Source organism: Gallinula chloropus, assembly GCF_964237585.1.
Source record: "Gallinula chloropus genome assembly, chromosome: 2".
NCBI classification, from domain to species: Eukaryota; Metazoa; Chordata; class Aves; order Gruiformes; family Rallidae; genus Gallinula; species Gallinula chloropus.
In genome coordinates, this window is record NC_140086.1 from 157881236 (window position 1) to 157901383 (window position 20148).

A 20148-nucleotide genomic window follows, 5' to 3' on the forward strand; every position below is an offset into this window, starting at 1 on the left:
GTTTACTATAAATGGAAGTACTGAGGTGTATTTCCCAATCTGTTAACAATCTGTTTGGTTCTTGTAAGACAACAGTGCAAGATACGATGCGATCACTAGCATAGGAAGGGAGAGTGCTGTAATTCGTGTGATTTGCATTTTCTTGGAAGGAAAGCATTCAGAGTATTTTGGCAATGGCCCAACCCCATGTGTGTGTCCAGGGAAGGGATTGTGCCCCTGTACTCAGCATTGGTGAGGCTGCACCTTGACTGCTGGATTCAGTTTTGGGCACCTCACTACAAGAAGGACATTGAGTGTGTCCAGAGAAGGACAAACAGGCTGGGGAAGGGGCTGGAGAGCAAACCTTATGAGGATCAGCTGAGGGAGCTGGGGGTGTTTAGCCTGGAGAAGAGGAGGCTGAGGGGAGACCTTATCACCACCTACAACTACCTAAAAAGAGGGTGTAGAGAGGTGGGTGATGGTCTCTTCAGCCAGGTGACAGGAGATGGGACAAGGGGAAATGGCCTCAAGCTGCACCAGGTCAGGGTCAGATTAGATGTGAGGGAAAAGTTTTTCACCAAAAGGGTTGTCAGGGCCTGGAACAGGCTGCCCAGGGAGGGGGTTGAGTCACCAACCCTGGATGTATTTAAAAGATGGGTATATGAGGTGTTCAGGGATATGGTTTAGCATAGGACAGGAACAGTTGGACTCGATGATCTGGAAGGTCTTTTCCAACTTTGTGATTCTGTGAAAATGTCCAGATAGAAATAAATGTACCACGTGTCACACATCTGTTATCTTATTGGTTTCTGGGATACCCTGTTTTCACTCTAAATCTGTTCTGCTATTTGGTTTGAAGTGCTATTTTAATCTCAAATTAACCTACAACTACTTTTTCTGCATCTCTTGGAGGCTTCAAAGTTGCTTTTAGTTACCTAAAGGGTAAGAGATACGTGGAGGCAATAGGAGTTTGTGATGGTGTAGCTCATTCATAAAACTTTAAATTACATACTGAGAAAAACAGTTTTTAATTTAGCTACAATAGATGTCAGTAAGAGCTAGAAATTATATTAAAAAAAAGTTTAGTAGATGTGTATTTTAGACTTTCTAATTAACATAAATGAAAAAAATGGAAAGACAACTGTGTAAGGAAACACTTAACACATGGAAAGACAACTGTTTAAGGAAAGAATGACTGAGACATGAACACTAAAGCCTGTGCTTTCAGCAAGTCAGCTTTTGGTTCACTAACAGGGGACATGGCATTTATCACAGCTCTATTATAAAGATGATTCAATTTAAAAGATGATGAATATCAGACCCTCTCTTTTGCAGTCACTTATATTATTTGCTCAGACTGAAAGCACCCTAAAGTGGCAGTAAATTGGATTTATCAGTTTAAACATCCTTCACCTGCTCAGATGGTGCAGAAAGGTTTTAAATAAAACCAGCAGACTGTCGTGTGCAGCAGTTGGTGCTAAAGACACTGTTCGACCTGCCATCTCCAGCAGCCTACAGCTTCTCCTGCCCAGTGGCTGGAGCCCAGTCTAGTTTGCTACCCTGAACTTTAGAAGAGCAAATTTTGATCTCTTCCATGACCTAACAGGAGCTATCTCATGGGCTACACTGTTAGAATCATAGAATCATAGAATCATAGACTGGTCTGGGTTGGAAGGGACTCCAAGGATCACAGAGCTCCAACCCCCCTGCCACAGGCAGGGCCACCAACCTCCAGGTCTGGATCCATACAAGGTTGCCCAGGGCCTCATCCATCTGGCCTTGAACACCCCCAAGGATGGGGCATCCACCCCCCTCTGGGCAGCCTGTTCCAGCACCTCACCACTTTCTCTGTAAAAAACATCTCCCTAATATCTAATCTAACCCTTCCCTCCTTCAGCTTCAATCCATCCCCCTTGTCCTGCCATTATCTGCCCTTTTAGAAAGTCGATTCCCCTCCTGTTTCTCTGCTCCCTTCAGGTACTGGAAGGCTGCAATGAGGTCCCCCTGCAGCCTTCTCTTCTCTAGGCTGAACAAGCTCCCTCAGTCTCTCTTTGTAGGGGAGGTGCTCCAGCCCTCTGATCATCTTCGTGGCCTCCTCTGACCCCTCTCCAGCAGTTCTACATCTTTCTTGTATGGCAGGCCCCAGATCTGGACGCAGGACTCCAGGTAAGGGAGCCTGTGAGAGCTGGTCAGCATTTAAACAGTGCTTCTTCCAAGCCCAGGATCGGTGCATCCCTTCGAGTAAGAAATCAGGAAAGGGTGGCAGAAGACCTGTGTGGATGAGTAGGGAGCTCATGCATAAACTCAAAGGGATATGGAAGGTCTATGAATTGTGGAAAAAGGGTTGGAACACTTGGGAAGAATATAGGAATGTTGTCAGGGTCTGAAGGGACAAGCCAAGAAAAGCTAAAGCCCACCTAGAAATGAAACTGGTGAAGGACATAAAGGATAATAAAAAGGGAGTTTTTTGGTATGTGAATAGTAAGAGGATGACCAGGGATTATGTGGGTCCCCAGCTGAACGAGGCGGGTGTCCTGGTAACAGGGGATGCTGAGAAGGTGGAGATACTGAATGCTGCCTTTGCTTCAGTCTTCACTTCAAAGACTCCCTCCCCCCCCCCCCCCAAGACTCCTGGAGCCTGGAAGAAAGAATCTATCTGTAGATTTTTACTCAAGTATTAAAAGGGTTTCCTCTCACATTGTCCTAACTTGTGGCCAAGTGATGGTAAACTATAGGGATATTTATGGGTCTACAAACTCATTTATGGCAGAGAAGGAATATAAATTAAAAAATAACAGAAAAATTAAGTACTCTGTGTGTGTTGGAAGGAGTCTTCTCCAGTCCTGCTTAATCTGTTTAAAAGCATCTCTGCTGAGAAGAGGAGCATATGCTTTGCATTAGCACGTGCTTAAGTTAACAATGTGCTCAGTACTGTCCTGCATAGAGATGCTGGGTTGAATTGCTGCTCTGAAGAAGAAAGGAAACCTTGGTGTTTGCACTGCAAAAACAAATCTGAGGCTTTCCCTTATAGAAGCATAGTCAATAAATAAAGATATATGCAGGGCTGAACTGTGTCACACCAAAGCTCCACCTTGCCAACATCCTAGTGACAACAGGTGATAGCAGATGCTGAGGAAAAGTGTATGAGAGTAGCACAGACATGAAGCTGCACAATGAAAATGCACAGCAAACCCTCCCAATGTCTGGAAGTCGGTTTGTGCTTTAGGACCTCCCTGAAAGATGAATATATCCTCATCTTTGTGCTTAGAATCTCCCAGTGGATCTCACCAAATCCACCCAAGTCTCTTTACTTGCCTCTACATTCCTGGAATCTTTCCCCACCATCCCTCATGCCATCCCTTATCCTTCTCATCCCTCCTACAATAATCTACATGCCAAGAGAATGCTGCTGTCATCAAAACATTGAATTCTGAGCACAAGGACAGGGGCTGTACACTAATCAACTAAACAGTGCTAGAGCACTAATTAACTAAACAATACTAGAGCACCAACTCGGACATCGTCCTGCTTTTTCTGTGCAGTTAAAGGTTAGCACAGTCAGCATAACACTCCCCACAGCAACTCTTAATGTGTGGTTTGGAAAGTTACTATGGACAAGAGACCGTGCTCCATCGGCAGCAGGAATGAGAGCCCTCTGGTTTAGAGCATGGAAGAGTTTTGGAGTAATGACCCAAACAGGGACACTTGAATTGGCTTCGTGGTGTGAAAGATGCCCTGTTTGGTTCACTGGTAAAGACCTGAAGCACAGAAATTAATTTTTGCCTACACTTGTCAGAAACCCTGAGATGGCTCTGGCTCCAGATGGTCCTTCAGAGAGGAAGGGTCCTGGATGCCGATTCCAGGACCGCTCATGTTCTGAAACAAATTTCGTAGCCCCTGGAGGGTTATGGGCCTCTGAGATTTTGCAGTAGGTGAGATGTTGTGGTTCAGATGGCAGCTCTAGATGTTGGCATCTAAAGCTAAGCTTCACAATTAGAGCTGCATAGTAATACTGTGATACCAAAAACTAATCAGCCTTCTCACTGCCATTACCATCAATCTCCATGCTTTTTCATTTCCTTCCCTTACAGTTAAAGTCCTAACTCATAAATTCAAGTTTTTTTCACCCTAGCAGGTGTTTGCACATGGAACAGCTTCCTAGCCCCAACACACCAACTTCCCTCTCTCTGTACATCCTGTAGGTTCACCTCTTCCACAAACCATATAGTGTAGAGCCCAGGGCAAAACACAGACAGTCCCTCAAGAGCTCTATGCTAAAAAAAAAAAATGTCTGAGGTGGAGGAATTCTGAAAACAGCTGTAATTCATCAACCTTGGAGTAATTTATTTCTCCTTTGGGCATTACAACACAGCTCAACATCAAAGCCACTCAGCTGCGAACTGAGCGCGATACCATGCGCACTGCTGTAGAGTACAGATTATGGACAAACAATTACTCAAGTTAAATGGCATGAGGATAAACAGACAACAATGTTCTTCAACAAAGTTGTAAGTAGGGAACACATAAAGTCTTTGGAAAAATAAACTAGCAATAGAAAATGAGTGAGTTTGCCAGGTCTAACAGGGATGATGAATGTAGTGAGAGTGAGGGAAGAGACTGTTTGGCTAGGAGGCCACTTTCTGACCTCCTAGCCAAAACTAACTGGAAGATAAAAATGATCTATGATGTAAGGAGGAAAAAGTGTTCAATGGCTTAAAGACAGCCTTAGTGCTGAAATGTCACACTGAACTTTTATGGCTTCCAATAAAATAGAGAGGATTTGTTAAAGAGGATTGTTGGGATGATATGGAAAAGGTCCAGGTCCTACCCTATCCATTCCATGGACGGTGGATTCCCTTAGCATACCTGGGTGGATAAGCCTTCCTACCTTCTCCAGTTCGTTTCCTTAACTCTTCCTTTTTGTACTTGACACCTGGTCTCTGGCTGCAGTTAAAGCTCAAGCTGAGCTTCAGTGCCCCCCTGTTGATGGCCTGTGTGTCCCAACGGGATTTCTCACAGGACCACAGAGATGATGAAGAGACAGGAGCCCCCATGAGGACAGGCTAGGACAACTGGGACTGTTCAGCCTTGAGAAGGCTCAGAGGGTTCTCATCAATGCATATAAATATCTGAAGAGGAGGTGTGAAAGAATCTGGATTTTTTCAGTGATGGCCGGTGGCAGGACCAGAGGCCATGGGCACTAACTCAATCACAGGAGGTTCCCTCTGAGCATCATGAAACACTTGTCTACTGTGAGGGTAACCAAGCACTGGCACAGGTTACCCAGGGAGGTTGTGGAGTCTCCATCCTTGGAGATATCCAAAACCCATCCAGACACAGTCCTGGGCAACCAGCTTGAGGTGTCCCTGCTTGAGCAGGGGCATTAGCCTAGATGAATTCCAGCGCTCCCTTCCAGCTGCAACCCTTCTGTGGTTCTGGGACCTTTTCCAGCCCTAGAGACAGCACAAGTATTTCCCAGATGCACCATTCCCTTTTCTACCCACTGGCCACAGCCCAGCTCCCTGCCTCCCCTCCTTCCATGGAGAGCCAGGGTTTGGGTGCAGGCAGAGGAAAGCTCTTTCAGCAGGGAGGAGGGAGCAGAAAAGGATCCTAAAAAAAAAAGGGGATCAGCATGTCCAGCCAAGGTCAGTTGGATATGTTCAGCCAAGGTTGAACCACCCTCTGTGGTTACACTTCTCCCTGTTTACTATTGCTTTACTATCTAGCTGACAAACAGCAGTTCACATTACAGCAGACAGCTGGACTGACAGATAAATTTCTAACACAGGAATACAACATGTGCATCAGTGGTTATTAGTCTGAAGTGCTGGCTTGTTGAGCTTGGGCTCTTATTGTTTTGAATTTGACTCGATCTGAGAAATCTCCAAATTTATCAGGTTATTTTTTTCCCTGCTTCGTGGCCCTGTGGGAACTATGCAGCATGGAGGTCTTTGGGTAGCCTTGGGCTCTACTTTGAACAGGTTGCCACTCTCCCTTTTTTTCCCAATCAGAACACTTCTGATTAATGAGTTATGAGTATAGATAAATTGTATTAATCATAAATTTAGACACAGCTTCTTATCAGATATTTTAGTATAAAAGGAATTTCTCTTGGCAAAAATGTTCTCACTTCATTGAAGATGCTTCAGTATCTGGTTCTTCTTAGTTGCCTGGGTAAGTTGCAGATGAAGCATTTAAGCTGGGAAAGGGAGGACCTCTCAACCTCTGGATGGTGCAGATTAGGGCAGATCATTTGTTTTTAGTGTGCAGTTACTGTGCTAGGGAAAAGCCTAATGCAGACACAGTTATTCTGGCCAGAAGGGTTTTTCTCTGTTGAGGGAACAAGATCTCCATGAGAAAGATCTGGTGGTGCTTTGAGGGAGGGGAGGAAAAACCCACACCCCAAAAGAAAGGACGTTGGTGCACAACCACCTGGCAGGTATGGTAGGGTATCTTCCCGTAGGTATCTAAGGAAAGAGAAGTCAACTTGTATGAGAGCTGTGTGCCTTTTGGTGGCATTTTTCAACCATGGAGGCTTTACAGCCCTGCTCCAGGATGGAGAGCAATCGCAATGTCACCCCTGTGCAAGCCTCAGTCGCTTGATCTTTCAGCTGTGCTTCCCTGGCTGCTCCCCGCAGCTCAGGTTTATTGCTGGATGACTGATGCTCTTCAGCAACCTGCATGACAAACTTCACTCCTTTTTTTTTTGTGTGGTCAGGGGCAATCTCTGGAAGTCCCCTAAGGGATACTCTTCAGACGGATGAGCTGACGGGGCGAGTAATTGGAGGCCATGAGGCTCAACCAAACAGCTGGAAGTGGCAGGTAATGCTGGTGACTTACACTTGGGAAAAGCAGTGAGAAAAATGACACTGCCCAAAGCCACACACACTGGCATGGCTCGGGTGTAAAACAAGTTGTTGTTTGATCCAGGTATCGCTCCAGATTGCCTATGCTGACTCCCCAGGATACTACTCTCACATCTGCGGCGGAACGCTTATCAGCAGCAAGTGGGTCATGACCGCAGCCCATTGCCTCAGCATGTGAGTGGGATAAAAAGCATTAAAACTCCTGTTCTGGTCCTCATTCTTGCTGTAGACAGGAGCCAGACCCTCCTCACCCTCTGAGCTCCCTGCTGGTGCTGTCCATTGCGCAGCTGGACATCTCTCCGTGCACTTCATCAAGAGCCCTGCAAAGCTCTGTTTGCTTTAGCCTTGATTTTACGCATTAATTGCTGACTTCCTGGGAGTAAAAATCAATCCTGATTGCTGATTTGCATAAGGGGAGGGGCATTTGTGTGAATGGGAGCGTTCCACAGCTCATGGGTCATGCCATACCATTTGCTCTGCAGCCTGTGAAACTTGCCTGTACAATACAACGCCCTCCCTTTAATTGCTCATGCCCTGAGTAACTGTACTCGTGGTAAAGCCTAACAAGCTGATCCTTCATATTCTGGTTCAGATAGCTGCAGAGATGCAAAGTGAAAGTTCTCATTCAAGAGGAGCTCAGCAGTGTGTGAGCTGATGCTGCATGTCCCCTTGCTTCACCAGCAAACTGCAGGCAGCCTTTGCCCAATTCACGAGGCCATTGAGCAACAGTCCATTGAAAAACCCTCAGGTGGAAGGTGCTTTAGAAAGTGCTACGTTGGTGGAAGGTCTCAGTGGTGCTGGAATGACAGTGCAAAGCTGACAGTGAGGAGTAATTTTTAGGTTAATTATTGTGTGATTTGTTTTCAGGCCCTCAGGAGCAACCTACCGAGTGGCTCTGGGTGAGCACAATCTCTCGGAGGTGGATGGCACCGAGTACTATATTGGTGTGGACAGAGTCTTCATCCATAATGGCTGGAATCCTTATGACATTGGCAATGGGTAATGATTTTGAATATCATCTGATGGTTGAAGGGTCCTTAGTGCCCTGTCCCGCTGGTGTTTATGTTTATATTCAGTCCAGTTCCCAGTGAGGTCGGATTTGTGGGAAGTGTTAACACAATGTCTGTGTGCAAAGCCTCAGTCCTTTTTTACCAAAGGGTAGGGAAATCCAGGCCCTCACAGAGAGATCATAGAATCACAGACTGCTCTGGGTTGGAAAAGACCTCAACAATCACAGAGTTCCAACACAGATACACCAGCCTCCAGGCATGATCTAGACAAGGCTGCCCAGGGCCTCATCCAACCTGGCCTTGAACACCTCCAGGGATGGGGCATCCACCAGCTCTCTGGGCAGCCCGTTCCAGCCCCTCACCACTCTCTCTGTAAAAAACTTCCCCCTAATATCTAATCTAAACCTTCTCTCCTTTAGCTTCAATTCATCCCCCTTGTCCTGCCATTGTCTGCTTTTTTAAAAAGTCAGTTGCCCTCCTGTTTCTCTGCTCCCTTCAGGGACTGGAAGGCTGCAAAGAGGTCCCCTCACAGCCTTCTGTTTTCTGGGCTGAACAAGCCCAGCTCCCTCAGCCTGTCTTTGTAGGGGAGGTGCTCGAGCCCTCTAATCATCTTCGTGGCCTCCTCTGAACTCTCTCCAACAGTCCCACATCTTTCTGGTATTGAGGGCCCCAGCTCTGGACACAGGATTCCAGCTGGGGCCTCACGAGGGCAGAGCAGAGAGGGACAATCCCCTCCCTGTCCCTCTGGCCACCCCCTCTGCTGATGGAGCCCAGGATCCCATTGCCCTTCAAAGCTACAAGAGCACACTGCTGGCTCATGTTAAGTTTCTCATCCACCAGAACTGCCATGTCCTTCTCAGCAGGGCTACAGGGATGCAGGATGCACAGCAGATTCAGGGGCTTGCCAGCAGTCACACCACTGTTTGCATCTGATGATGGGAAGCCAACAGGGAAATGCCAAGGGGCTGCCTTAATTCCCCCCTCCAGAGACATGCCTGTCCACCCAGGGTCCACTGAGAGTCACTCTGAGAGATGAAATGGGAGTGAGGGTGCTTATTAGAATTAGCTTATGGCTAATTCCAGATTTTCAGTAAAGAGCCTTTTCCTTGTACCCCGTGTCAGCTATGACATTGCCCTGCTGCGCCTTGACTCTCCTGCCTATGCCAACGGGTTTGTTGAGATGGGAATGCTGCCACGGGAAGGAGAAATTCTGCCCAACAACTATCCCTGCTACATTACCGGATGGGGGGTGGTCAGCGGTAAGTAAGGGGCAAGGAGGAAGTTTGAGGGTCCCTCCAGGTTTTGAAGGGACCACCATGCAGGTAAGGCTGCCCGTGGCAGGGTGTGGGCTTCTCTCCTCAACTGCTGGAGCTCCTGGACTAAAATCTCACCCTTTCTCTGCTAGCGGGTGGCAGCAGCGCAAACAGACTGCAGGAGGTGATGCTGCCTGTGGTGGACCATCAGATCTGCTCCCAGGATGACTGGTGGGGATCTCAAGCAAAAACCACTATGGTCTGTGCTGGTGGAGATGGTATGAGGTCCGGATGCAGTGTAAGATCTGTTATTATTGGAGGGTTTTCAAGTTTCCCTCTTTCATTTTCCCTTCATACCTGACCTTGTTGTTCCTTCAGCTGGGACCTGCAGTAGCTCCACCTGCAATAGCTTTCCTGCAAAGCCTGGCCCCTTCTCTGCTTTCTGCTGAATGTCTTCTAAGCCAGAGTGCTCCGTGTTCCTCCATCTGCCCACAGAGCAGCCAGAAGAGAGAAAACCTCCAAATCCTTGGGGTGCACTTCTCCCCTCTGGTTTTAGAAAGGACATTTGACTTTTCTTCTAGCAGCCTGTCCCACTGACCAGGTCCCAGGGAAGGGGTTGAGTCTTTGGCAGTCCCTTCTGCCCTCATCTAAAGGATGAAGCTGAGGGGAAATCTTCCCACTCCTCCAGTGTTGCTGCCATCTTGCACCCTGGACTAGGCAGTGCTCCCCCATGCTTTCTCCTTGCCTGTCACCCTTCTCCTCCCCAACTGCCCTGGTACATAGACAGCTGAGGTCACAGCAAGCTTTGATTATGTCCAAGTTGCACAATCTGGTCCAGATTAGGTAGAAAAGAAAGATGCTGTGAGGTCTCCTTTATACCAGGGGCTTCAGGAGGACCCACCTTCAAGGCAAGGAGGTTTGTTGTGTGAAGGCAGCAGATACCTGTTACCTTTGCCTGTATTTTCTCACTACAGAAGTGGTTTCTGGTGATAGTAACAGTGCCAAGCCCTTAAAAAATAATGGACAAATACGTAACATTTCATTATGTGAATATATGAATATGATATAGGAACACATGGAAATAAACCAGGTTAGATTTATGCATACTATAATTATAGCTGTGGTATCATTGTAGGCCTGTAGATACTGAATTAATTATGGCAGAACTTTCTTAAACACTGGGTTCTGAGCCAAGAAAGAGCCTTTGTCTTCTCAGATATTTCATATATTTAGAGTTTCAGCTTTTCCTGGGGTGTATATGTGTATATATATATATGTGTGTGTGTGTGTAGGCTGAGATAAGAAATAGTGGGTCTGATCTTCGCAACATCTTGGAAGGCCTCCACTCAGGTGGTCTCTGCTCCCGTGCTGCTGTGGAACAGTCAGACCCTGGCAAAGACAGCAGCACACATTTTTATTTCCATGGCGGTGATTGACTAACCAGCGCTCCAGCCATTCCTCTATTGCTCAGATAATTTGGCTTAACACATTCCTCTCCTTCCTCCCATCCAGGGAGACTCCGGGGGTCCTCTCAACTGCTACGTAAACAATAGCTGGCAAGTCCATGGGATCGTCAGTTTTGGGCTGGTTCCTTACTGCAACACCTACAAGAAGCCAACAGTCTTCACACGTGTCTCAGCCTACGTGGACTGGATCTATAACGTAAGTCTCAGCGCCTGTGAGGTAGCCTGATGCATATCCCAGGAAGGCAAGGGAGTGCCAGAGGAATGGATTCGAGTCTTTAATTTGTTAAACCATTAGGAGATGAGCTGGGAGATGTGGGGAGGTCTAAAACCAGGATATTTTATGCTACTTTTTGGTGCAGTCGGGCAATTGTAGGAAAAGAGCTTCTGCCGTAGAGCTGAGATGCTCTGATGAGGACCACGGACAAAATTCAAGCTGGGAAGGAGCTGGGCTCTGTGTCCAAAATATGATCCCCACCATTCACCCAGACAAAGCCTCGCTGCCAGAAACCACTGAAGGACTTAATTGGCCAACGAATGGGAAATGCAGCAAGCATAAAGTATCACTGCAAGTGCAACCTCTTCTCAGTGGTCTGTGGGGACAGGACAAGGGGCAATGGCCTCAAGTTGGAGCACAGGAAGTTCTGCATCAATAAGCAGAAGAACTTTTTCCCAGTGAGGGTGAGGGAGCCCTGGGACAGGCTGCCCAGGGGGATGTGGAGTCTCCTTCTCTGGAGATATTCAAGACCCATCTGGATGCTGACCAGCCTGTCCTAGGGACCCTGCTTTGGCAGGGGGGTTGGACCCGATGATCTCTGGAGGTCCCTTCACACCCCTACGATTCTGTGATTCTGTGAATCTGTAAATCCCACTCTAGGCACTTCTAGCTTTACTTTTGGGAATGAACAACAGCACAAGGAGCAGCTGCTTCCCAGGCACAGGGGATAGTTTTGTGGAAATGCCACTGTGAAACTGAGGTGCCTGCTGGAAAGAAAGGTGGGGAGAGGTATTTTAAATCTCTCCAAGTAAGAGGGAGGTTGCTGCAGTCCATAAAACTTTCCACGTGGAAACAGGTTGTTAGAGCAGTCTCTAGGCCCAGGTAGGAATGAGCCCTTGCATGGGATGGAGACGTGTGTTGCTTTGAATTCATCTCCTTTTTGTTTTCCAGGTTGCCATGAATAACGGGGGTTTCTAGAGAAGGATCGACCGCTGCATGAACGTGAGAAGAGCTGGAATGAAGTATCTCTGCTCATTAGGCCTCCTCTGATCCCATTCACACCTCTTTGGGATATAAACAGCAGGGTTTGGCTAAGAGCTTAATAAAGTATCAGTGATTTCACACAGTGACTTGTTGCCATGTCTTCCTTGCCTTTGATACCAGCTCAAACCTGGTCAGCAGAGGAGGCTCCAGAAAATCCCACCGATGATGGAAGCCAATGTCCTTATCTTGGGGTGGGCTGCAGGCAGCACATGCAGCTCTTCAGGGCTGTCATGTCAGCACCAAACCCACCCTACAGAAAATGACCACGATGTGTTTCTCTCCCTGAGGGATTCCTTAGGCATAGCCCCACCAGCAAGGTGCTCAGCAAGGTGCTTGCAGGCTGGTGGGAGCAGAGTGGTGGTGTAACACAGCTGGGGACTGAAGAGCAGCCCTGAAGGAAGGGATGTGGGCCAGAAGTGTGTCCTAGCAGCTCAAAGGGCAAACCATCTCTGGGGTGTATCAAACCCAGGATAACACCCCATCAAATGAGGGCATTACTCTGCTGTATTCAGTGTTGGTGTGGCCTTACCTGGAGTGCTGTGAGCTGTTCTGGGCTCTGTAGTTTAAAAAGGATGTGAAGGTCCTTGAATGTGTCCAGAGGAGGGCAACCAAGCTGGTGAGAGGGCTGGAAGGAATGTCCTGTGAGGAGCAGCTAGGGACTTTGGGCTTGTCTATTCGGGAGAAGAGGAGGCTGAGTGGCAACTTCACTGCTCTGTCCAGCTTCCTGAGGAGGGGATGTGGACAGTGAGGTGCTGAGCTCTTCTCTCTAGGATCCCATGACACATGGGAATGGCTCAAAGCTGCTCTGGGGGATGTTTAGACTGGACATGAGGAAGCCTTTCTTAACCCAGGGGGTTCCAGGCACTGGAACAGGCTTCCTAGAGAGGTGGGTGGTGCTCCAAGCCTGCCAGGGTTTGAGGTGTTTGGGCAATGGCCTTAACAAGATGCTTTAACTTGGTCAGCCCTGACGTGGTCAGGCAGTTGGACTAACTCGTCATCATAGATCCCTTCCAACTGAAATAGTCCTATTCTATTCATTTTCTAAGTCAAAGTGCATAGAAAAGGCCATTTCTGGAAGGTGCTTTTCTTGGGGGAAGCAATAAATTCAGCGTAAAACAACCCCCTGCTCTGTTGGGCATGTGGGGGGGGGACCCATCCTCCAGCCTGCTGGGCAAGCCTGTCTGCAGCCCATGGTATTTCCAAATAAAAGCCATATTCCTCTTAGACACACAACAGGGCTGGTCAAGGGAGGGAAGGAGGAAGAGTGGGAGATGTAGGTGCACGATAAAGCAAGATTTGATGAACTGGAAAAAACCCATCTTGTAGAAGTACAGAAGGAATCCCACCACTTTCCCTTTGCAGCTTTGTGTTCATGAAGAAAGGCTTTCGATTTAGCTCTTTTTCCACTTTAAACTACCCACATCCCATCTCTCCTGAAGCCTGCGCATACCTCGGGCACAGAAGCATTTATGCACAACCCCCCTCCACCCCCCCAGCTTTTGGAGAATGCAGAATTTCTTCTCCCCAAAGGCCACTAGATGGCATTGGCAAACCAAAGGAACATCTGAAGCGGTTATCACCAACTCCCCAAAGGAGCTTTTGTAGGTCAAGAATGATAAAATGCCATGTCCCCAACCTTGAACTCTGCCCTTCGTGTTTGCTCACAGGCACGCAGATAAGCAGTGACACACAGGAGCTGCTTTTCCCCTGCCCTTCTCCACAGCTCCTCTCTGCAAGCAGATAAATCTTCCTTATTACAGCGAGCACACACGAAAGCGAAACCACTGGCGCTTTCCTTAAGGCATGTCCCAGATGTATTTTTAGCTCTCTGCTTTATTGGACTTCCCTTGGCAGTGTCTCCTGGGTGCTCAGCAGTTTGGCAATCCTCTCCTGTCAAGTTAAACCCACCTTCCCCCCCCAGAATCTCAGCTTTCTTGCCCTACAATATTGCTGAATGGTTCTTGCTCCTTTTTAAGACAGCAATGCAGGGTTCCAGCTGCAATATCAAGTCCAAATATTTCACCCCCCTGGAAAGAGCCTGGTTCTGTTGGGCTCAGCGATGGAGCAATGAATGTAAAAGTTCACTTAGGAGCCAAGTGACAGGAGTGTGCTGACATCTGAGGTCTTGACCCGACCGTATCCTTTCCCTTGGAGCTTCAGGAGGAATTAAAAAGGCAAAGATCAGAGGGTTTGGGAAATGAGAGTTTTCAAGGGATCCCCCCTCAAACCACTTCCAAAAATATTACTCAGCTGCTATTAAGTGAGGTGTCACAGCGGGGGGTGGTTTTGGGGTGCCCGATGCCTGGGCTGGGCTCTATCTCTGTGTGCCCGGTTCCATGGACCGTGGGAGGAACTGGGGATATCACATGTGGTCCCAAAAACTCATCAGCCTCTGTCCCTGGCCTGGGATGAGCAGAGCAGGGGACTGTTGGGAATGTTGCAGCTCCCTGGGCCAAAAGCGCTCCCAGGACCACGTTAGGAATTTAACGAGTACACAGGTGCCTCAGCACAACCCAAAATGCCACTGTCATTCCCCCATTCATCCCTTGATGTGACAACGGTGATGGGCTCTCCCTGTTGCTGTCAGCCACCCTGATCTCCCTGAGACAGCCACAGCCATCCAGTGCTTGAAGCCTCTTGTCACACGCTGCTCCACAAGCCAGGCTGGACATTGCTCCTTTAAATCCTTCCTCCGCCCAAGCAAGACCTGGCCTCATTCCTGCAAGAGCCAGGAGGAGAAACATCAGGCTGTGCCCGCAGGAGCAGGAGAATCAGGTGCTGGAGACGTAAAGCTCTAATTCAGGGTCATTATCACTTCCCCAGAGCCAAGAGGAGTGTTTCTTTCCATGTTTCGATGACAGGAACAGCTTGTGCTGCTCAGCTGTGATTTATTGCGCAGGATAAGAGGAAGGAGATACCCTGGCAGCACAGGGACAGCGTGCATGTGCTTCTCCTGTGCTTCATTTACCTCTCACTATTCAAGAGCTTTGCAAGAGATCAACTCGTTCCCCGGAGCTGCTGGGCAAAGCTGTGATCCCATCAGCAAGTCACAGGAAGCCTGTGGAAAATGCTGTGCTGCACGCAGGTTCTGTGGTGTGGAGACACTGGGTGTCACAGAGATGTAATATGCAGTGGCACTGGGAAAACAGGACTGGGCACCGTACTGGAATGCTCACATAAAATGTCCCCATCCTTTTCTCCAAAGCTGGGTGGTGAGGATGCAGCCACACGGGGGAATGAACAAGGTTTTGGGAGAGTGATGCTCCCCATGTCATTATGGGGAGCAGAAAAAGGAGACAACTGCAAGAACAGGAGGCTTACATCCTCTGGATGGTCTCACCAGGTGTAGGGAGCTCCAGTGAGGTGTATATCTCACTATACCTTGAGCTATTTGGGGAGGTACGGCTGTAGATGCTGTGGAACACAACTTAGGGGTGCTGGGATCAAATACAGTGGTCAGTGCCATTAGGGGTGTCTGAGGACATCCCACCCCATCCTGCTGCTGCTTCAAACAGGCACAGCTCTCCTGAGGTCCCTTGTCACCTCCATGTACCCTTGAGCATCTCAGCTGGCCCAAAATGCAACAGAACTGGGGAGCTTTAAAGTCACACAGAGATATAAGCTCAGCCATGGGGCCCTCAGCCGTGTCACAGGTGAATAGAGATGACCTGGTTACTGACATCTCCTCGTCCAGACCTGACTCTGGGACTGCTGCCCTTCATCAGACTAATCTCTAGTGAAAATTGCTTCACTCCTTCACCCAGCCATTCCCTTGCTCACTCATTTGATGGGTATTTGGGAGTGTGACTGACTCCTGATAGTGACTGAGCCTTAATTGCCAGAAAGCACATTGGGACACTTTGAGTATGAAAAACACTTCAGGACCATGAAGTCTTCATCTCTATTTACTACAAAGTTGCATCCAAGTATTAATTACCAGGGAAGTGTAATAGTTTCCTGCTCAGGATATCTCAGTTTGGTATTGGAGGGAGATCTTGTTATGTTATTTAACATGGTGGCAGGGTTCTCCTGTACTGCTTTACCTGGGTGTGTAGCTCATGCAGCCCATGGGGAATCAGGTCCCCAGACCATCTCAAGCCTTTCAGCCTCCTCATCTGGACTGACCTGAAGGTCTCCACAGGCTCCTTGACCATGCCAAAACATTTCAGCTCCGCTGGTTGCAGGTATTCCCCTTTTGGTGGGTCTCACAGACCTACCAATGCGATAGAGTTGGGGCACATCAAGCCACAGATGTTTTGGTCCCTCACCCAACTTCCCTGGCCAAAACGGGAGGTACACCCATGGGCTTTTTTGAGCCTTCTGGAAACGGTTTCCTCTAGCTGTGAACATGGGTTCCAGGCCAGGCATGGGAGTGCAGACAACCCTCGGGACATCCCCACCCGACCTCCAGACCTCAGCAGGCCGTTTAAGACTGACTTTAATCTGATATCTCAGTGAGATAGAGTCTCTTCTGTCCCACAGAGAAGGGCAGCGTGTCCGGAGGAGCAACTGGAGCCGGAGGCAGCAGCCCTGTAGATGGCAATGCTGCCATTCACTCAGCAGCAGGCGCAGCGGGAAGGAAGCCCATGGAAACAGCGCTGGAAACTCAGGATGGTCGTAGCTGTGAAGGAGAAAACTTAGTCCTATTAATTAACTGCTTATCTGAAGTCTCACTTTAGACAGAGCTCTGGCAAGAAAGGGATTTCTAGTTGTTTTTTGCAGGGGAAACACGGGAGCCAGAACACTTATGCTTACTCACCATGTTTAGGACCACCCATGTCCCCAGATGCTGAGGACTCGGAGCTCCCTCAGAGATGAGACCACAGATGGGCCCTCACACGATGCAGAAATCAAACTGCTTTTATTTTGGTGCGTGAGCTGGGTTGGTTAAGTGGAGAGAGCACTTCATGGTGTGACGATTTCCATCACGTTGAACATCGTTGCCCCCAAAGAATAAGGAATAACAGCTGAACTTCATTTTTTTAACCCAACCCATAGCCAGCAATTCCCCATTCTGCAGTGCCTTTTTCTTCTACCACCCAGAAAAGCAATGAGAAACGGTGATTTATTTATTTTTTCCCAATGCTTCTTCCTCCTAAGCAGGCACAAGCCCTTTGCGTGCAGGATTTGGGGCCCTACAGAAATGTCGCCAGTGCTGCAGAGCCAACACCCCTGCCCTTGCCTTGCTCCTGACTTTGTTTGTTTGTTTTCTTCCTTTCTGGAGATAAAGTCCATCCTACCCACGATTTTATAGCTGTTCCTGTTAAGAAAGGTCCTCGGGTGTTTCATTCCTGCGTGGCGCCAGGTCTGGAGGAGCCTTGCCTCATGTTGCAGCTATCCCCATCCCCACTGGCTGTCAGTCCTCAGATGACTCATCCCCTTTTCTGGGAGCCTGCTCCATCACCCAGGGAGAAATGCTTTCTGGTCTGGTGGCTACGTGCACGGTTCAACTCTTGTAGGTGCTTTAAAACTGAAACGAAAGGGGGACGATGAGTAATTCTGTGCCTCTGGGTGTTACGAGGTAGGAGTACAGTGTATGGAGGAAATAAATGAAAAGCAAGAGGGCATTGAAGACCTAAGCAAGGTGGGGAGCACACAGATGGGTTTAGTCAGGGTCACTGAGCCACTGATTCCCAGGAATGGGAAGGAGCAAACAGGGCATGAGTCCTGGCTCCGTGTCACCGGGCTGGGGCACATCCATCCTGGTGCATGCAGACAATGAGCAGGCACCAGCCCGGCCACAGGCAGGGAGAAAATCGAAGGTCTCACCTGGTTTCACTCCTTATTAAGGTGCAGCCTGATAAAAGTGGAGTGGCCACGGCTTTAACATCGATGCCTTGGAGAGGGGTGATCCCCAACCAGCCAGGGAAGGTCCTCCAGGTCTTCTCCTGCCTCACTATTCAAAGCAAACATGGGCTTCTCTTGGCACAAAGAGGTTGTTACAAACTCTGCTGCTTCCCTGCGGAGATGCTGGGATGGCAGGTTGCTGGGATGCAGTGCCATCACAGCTGTGATGCCCTTTTGCTAGGGCAGGGTGCAAGGTTGACCGTGAGCCAAAAACCCACCAGTGTGGAGGCTGGAGCTGTGCACTGGGGGGGGGGGTCTTCCCCTCCCAGTCAGAGAGTAATTAGCACAAGAGGGAATTACAGGCTTAAATCCCATAAAATAAACTAAATTAAACTAAATAAAAACCCCAGTATTGCTGCTTTTATGGCTGAGCAGTAATTCACAACGAATAGTTTATTCAATTAATCAAGCTTCTCTGCTCTGGGGGCAGATGGTAATCTTTGGAAATGAATTCCCAATGGAAAACTAGCCCAATGGCATTCTTGGGCCAACTTCCCTTGCTTTTAGGTCAGGGCCAATGGTTATGATTTACGTCTGTGCTGCTGGGCACAAGCCCATGGGATAGCTGTGCATTTCCCCATCCAGGTTTCTGGGATTTATTCAGCTTTTCCTTAGCACTGTGGGCTGGCTCACATCTTCACCTTCTCCATATATCCCTGTTGTTGCCAGGACTGAGTGTTATTTTTCTCTGCTTTTCCCCTGGGATGCAGGGTTGTGGTGATGCTACTTTTGGCTTCATCCTTCTAGGTCCTGGGGATGCCATGGGGTGATGGGAAACAGTGCGTGGCCTGCAAGGGAAAGGTTCTTCTGGGGTTTTACAAGATTACATGCTCCTTGGTGATGAGGATGCTGCTACCACCATTGTCTTTTCCATTGTCCCATGGAGAGGTGTGGCCAAGCAAGCTTGGGGAACAAGGCAGCCAGATCCCATGCACTGAAGAGGGTAAAAAAAGGCCCTTTGTCACACAGAATGACAGAGGTGGGGCAGGAAGCAACGTGAACAGGACAACTGTCACATGCCACCATAAGGCAATGAGTTGGGGGACATTGTTAGGGTGTGGCTGAGGTGCTGGTAGGCACCTTGGAAGCCTCAGATGCTCTCCAGGACATGGGACCTGGCCAAGCAAGAGGTTACACCACGTTTGTACCCTCAAATAAATGAAGCAAGATCCCTCCTAGTTCCAGGTCTAGGAGAAGCCCCTCTGGCCAGCCCAGGCTCTCCCCTGGCCAAAATACACTATTTTAGCCCAGACATGAGGGCATGGGGAGTGGCCACAGATTTAACATTGATGCCTTGGAGAGGGGTGATCCCCAACGAGCCAGGGAAGGTCTTCCAAGTCTTCTCCCACCTCAATCTTCAAAACAAACATGGATTTCTCTTCGTACAAAGAGGCTGTTACGAACTCTGCTGCTTCCCTGTGGAGATGCTGGGATAGCTGCTGGGAAGCAGCTCTTCCCTGGGCTGCTTTTTTTTGGAGGAGGGTGTGTGAAAAAAGCAATGGGGGCCTCCCCAAACTCAAGAGAAGCCTCTTGGGAGGACAGACACCAGGCTGCGACATGGGCTGCTCCTGCCATGGTAGGATGCTCCCATCTCAAAACTTGGGGTGGGAATCCTAAAGCACCCATGAGCTTCAAAAATGGGCCAAAAAAGCCAAAACCAACCGAACAAAAGGGACAACTAGGACATAGAAGACAGCACATGCCCCCATCATCTGAATTCCTGAGCCACAGTAAAGGATATCAGACACTGACTTATTCCAACAAAATTATTTTATTGAAAGTGTAATGGAAATTTCTTCATATTGCTTTGATGAAATGAGAGACAGCAGCTGTAGACAAATATGCTTTTTTTTATATATATAAACAAATGCAAATGGATAAGGTAAAAATAAAGCCATTTTTTTTCTTAACTTGTACCTTTAAGCAACATAATCACAATATATACACAAAGAAAGCTAAAATAAAGCTATGTTGAAACCAAAGCGTTTCAATCAATACATTAGATAATTACAGATTGTGTCAATAAATACCCAGTTTTTTTAAACTGTTGAACAGGCAACTTTTTACACAGATACCAAGAAGGAAAAAAAAATAATAATAAAATATTTACAATTCAGTGCCCTGGAGAGAAAAAGAATAAAAAGAGGGAAAAAAAAAAACCTTTTTCTTTTTTTTTTTTTTGGCACCAACACAAATAAAAAGAATAAATTATAGAAAAAAAAATCCACAAAGGCAGGAGTCCATCCCCGTCATTCATTTAAAAAAGTGTGTGTGTGTATATATATATATAAAATATATGCAAATATTTTATAAATATATATATATGCAGAGAAACTTAGGAATGTTATAATATATTAGTGCCAATAAATACAGAACGGTACCAGACTTTCAACTGTCAGTATCTTGGATGCAGTCTGAAGGATAGAAACTACCACCTAGGAGATAACTGAAGGGGATGTAAAGAAACGA

The 20148-nt window shown here is 47.9% G+C and overlaps 1 protein-coding gene across 1 annotated transcript; it reads left to right on the forward strand.

Moving 5' to 3' along the window:
- Positions 1-6119: 6119 nt before the first annotated feature.
- On the forward strand, positions 6120-11766 carry LOC311189121 (elastase-1-like; the record flags this gene model as incomplete). The annotated part of the gene is made up of 8 exons (XM_084260701.1): positions 6120-6153; positions 6698-6801; positions 6910-7019; positions 7713-7844; positions 8978-9114; positions 9261-9406; positions 10621-10770; positions 11740-11766. 8 exons carry the CDS (start codon positions 6120-6122, stop codon positions 11764-11766), a joined length of 840 nt encoding a protein of 279 aa, XP_084116827.1.
- Positions 11767-20148: the final 8382 nt, after the last annotated feature.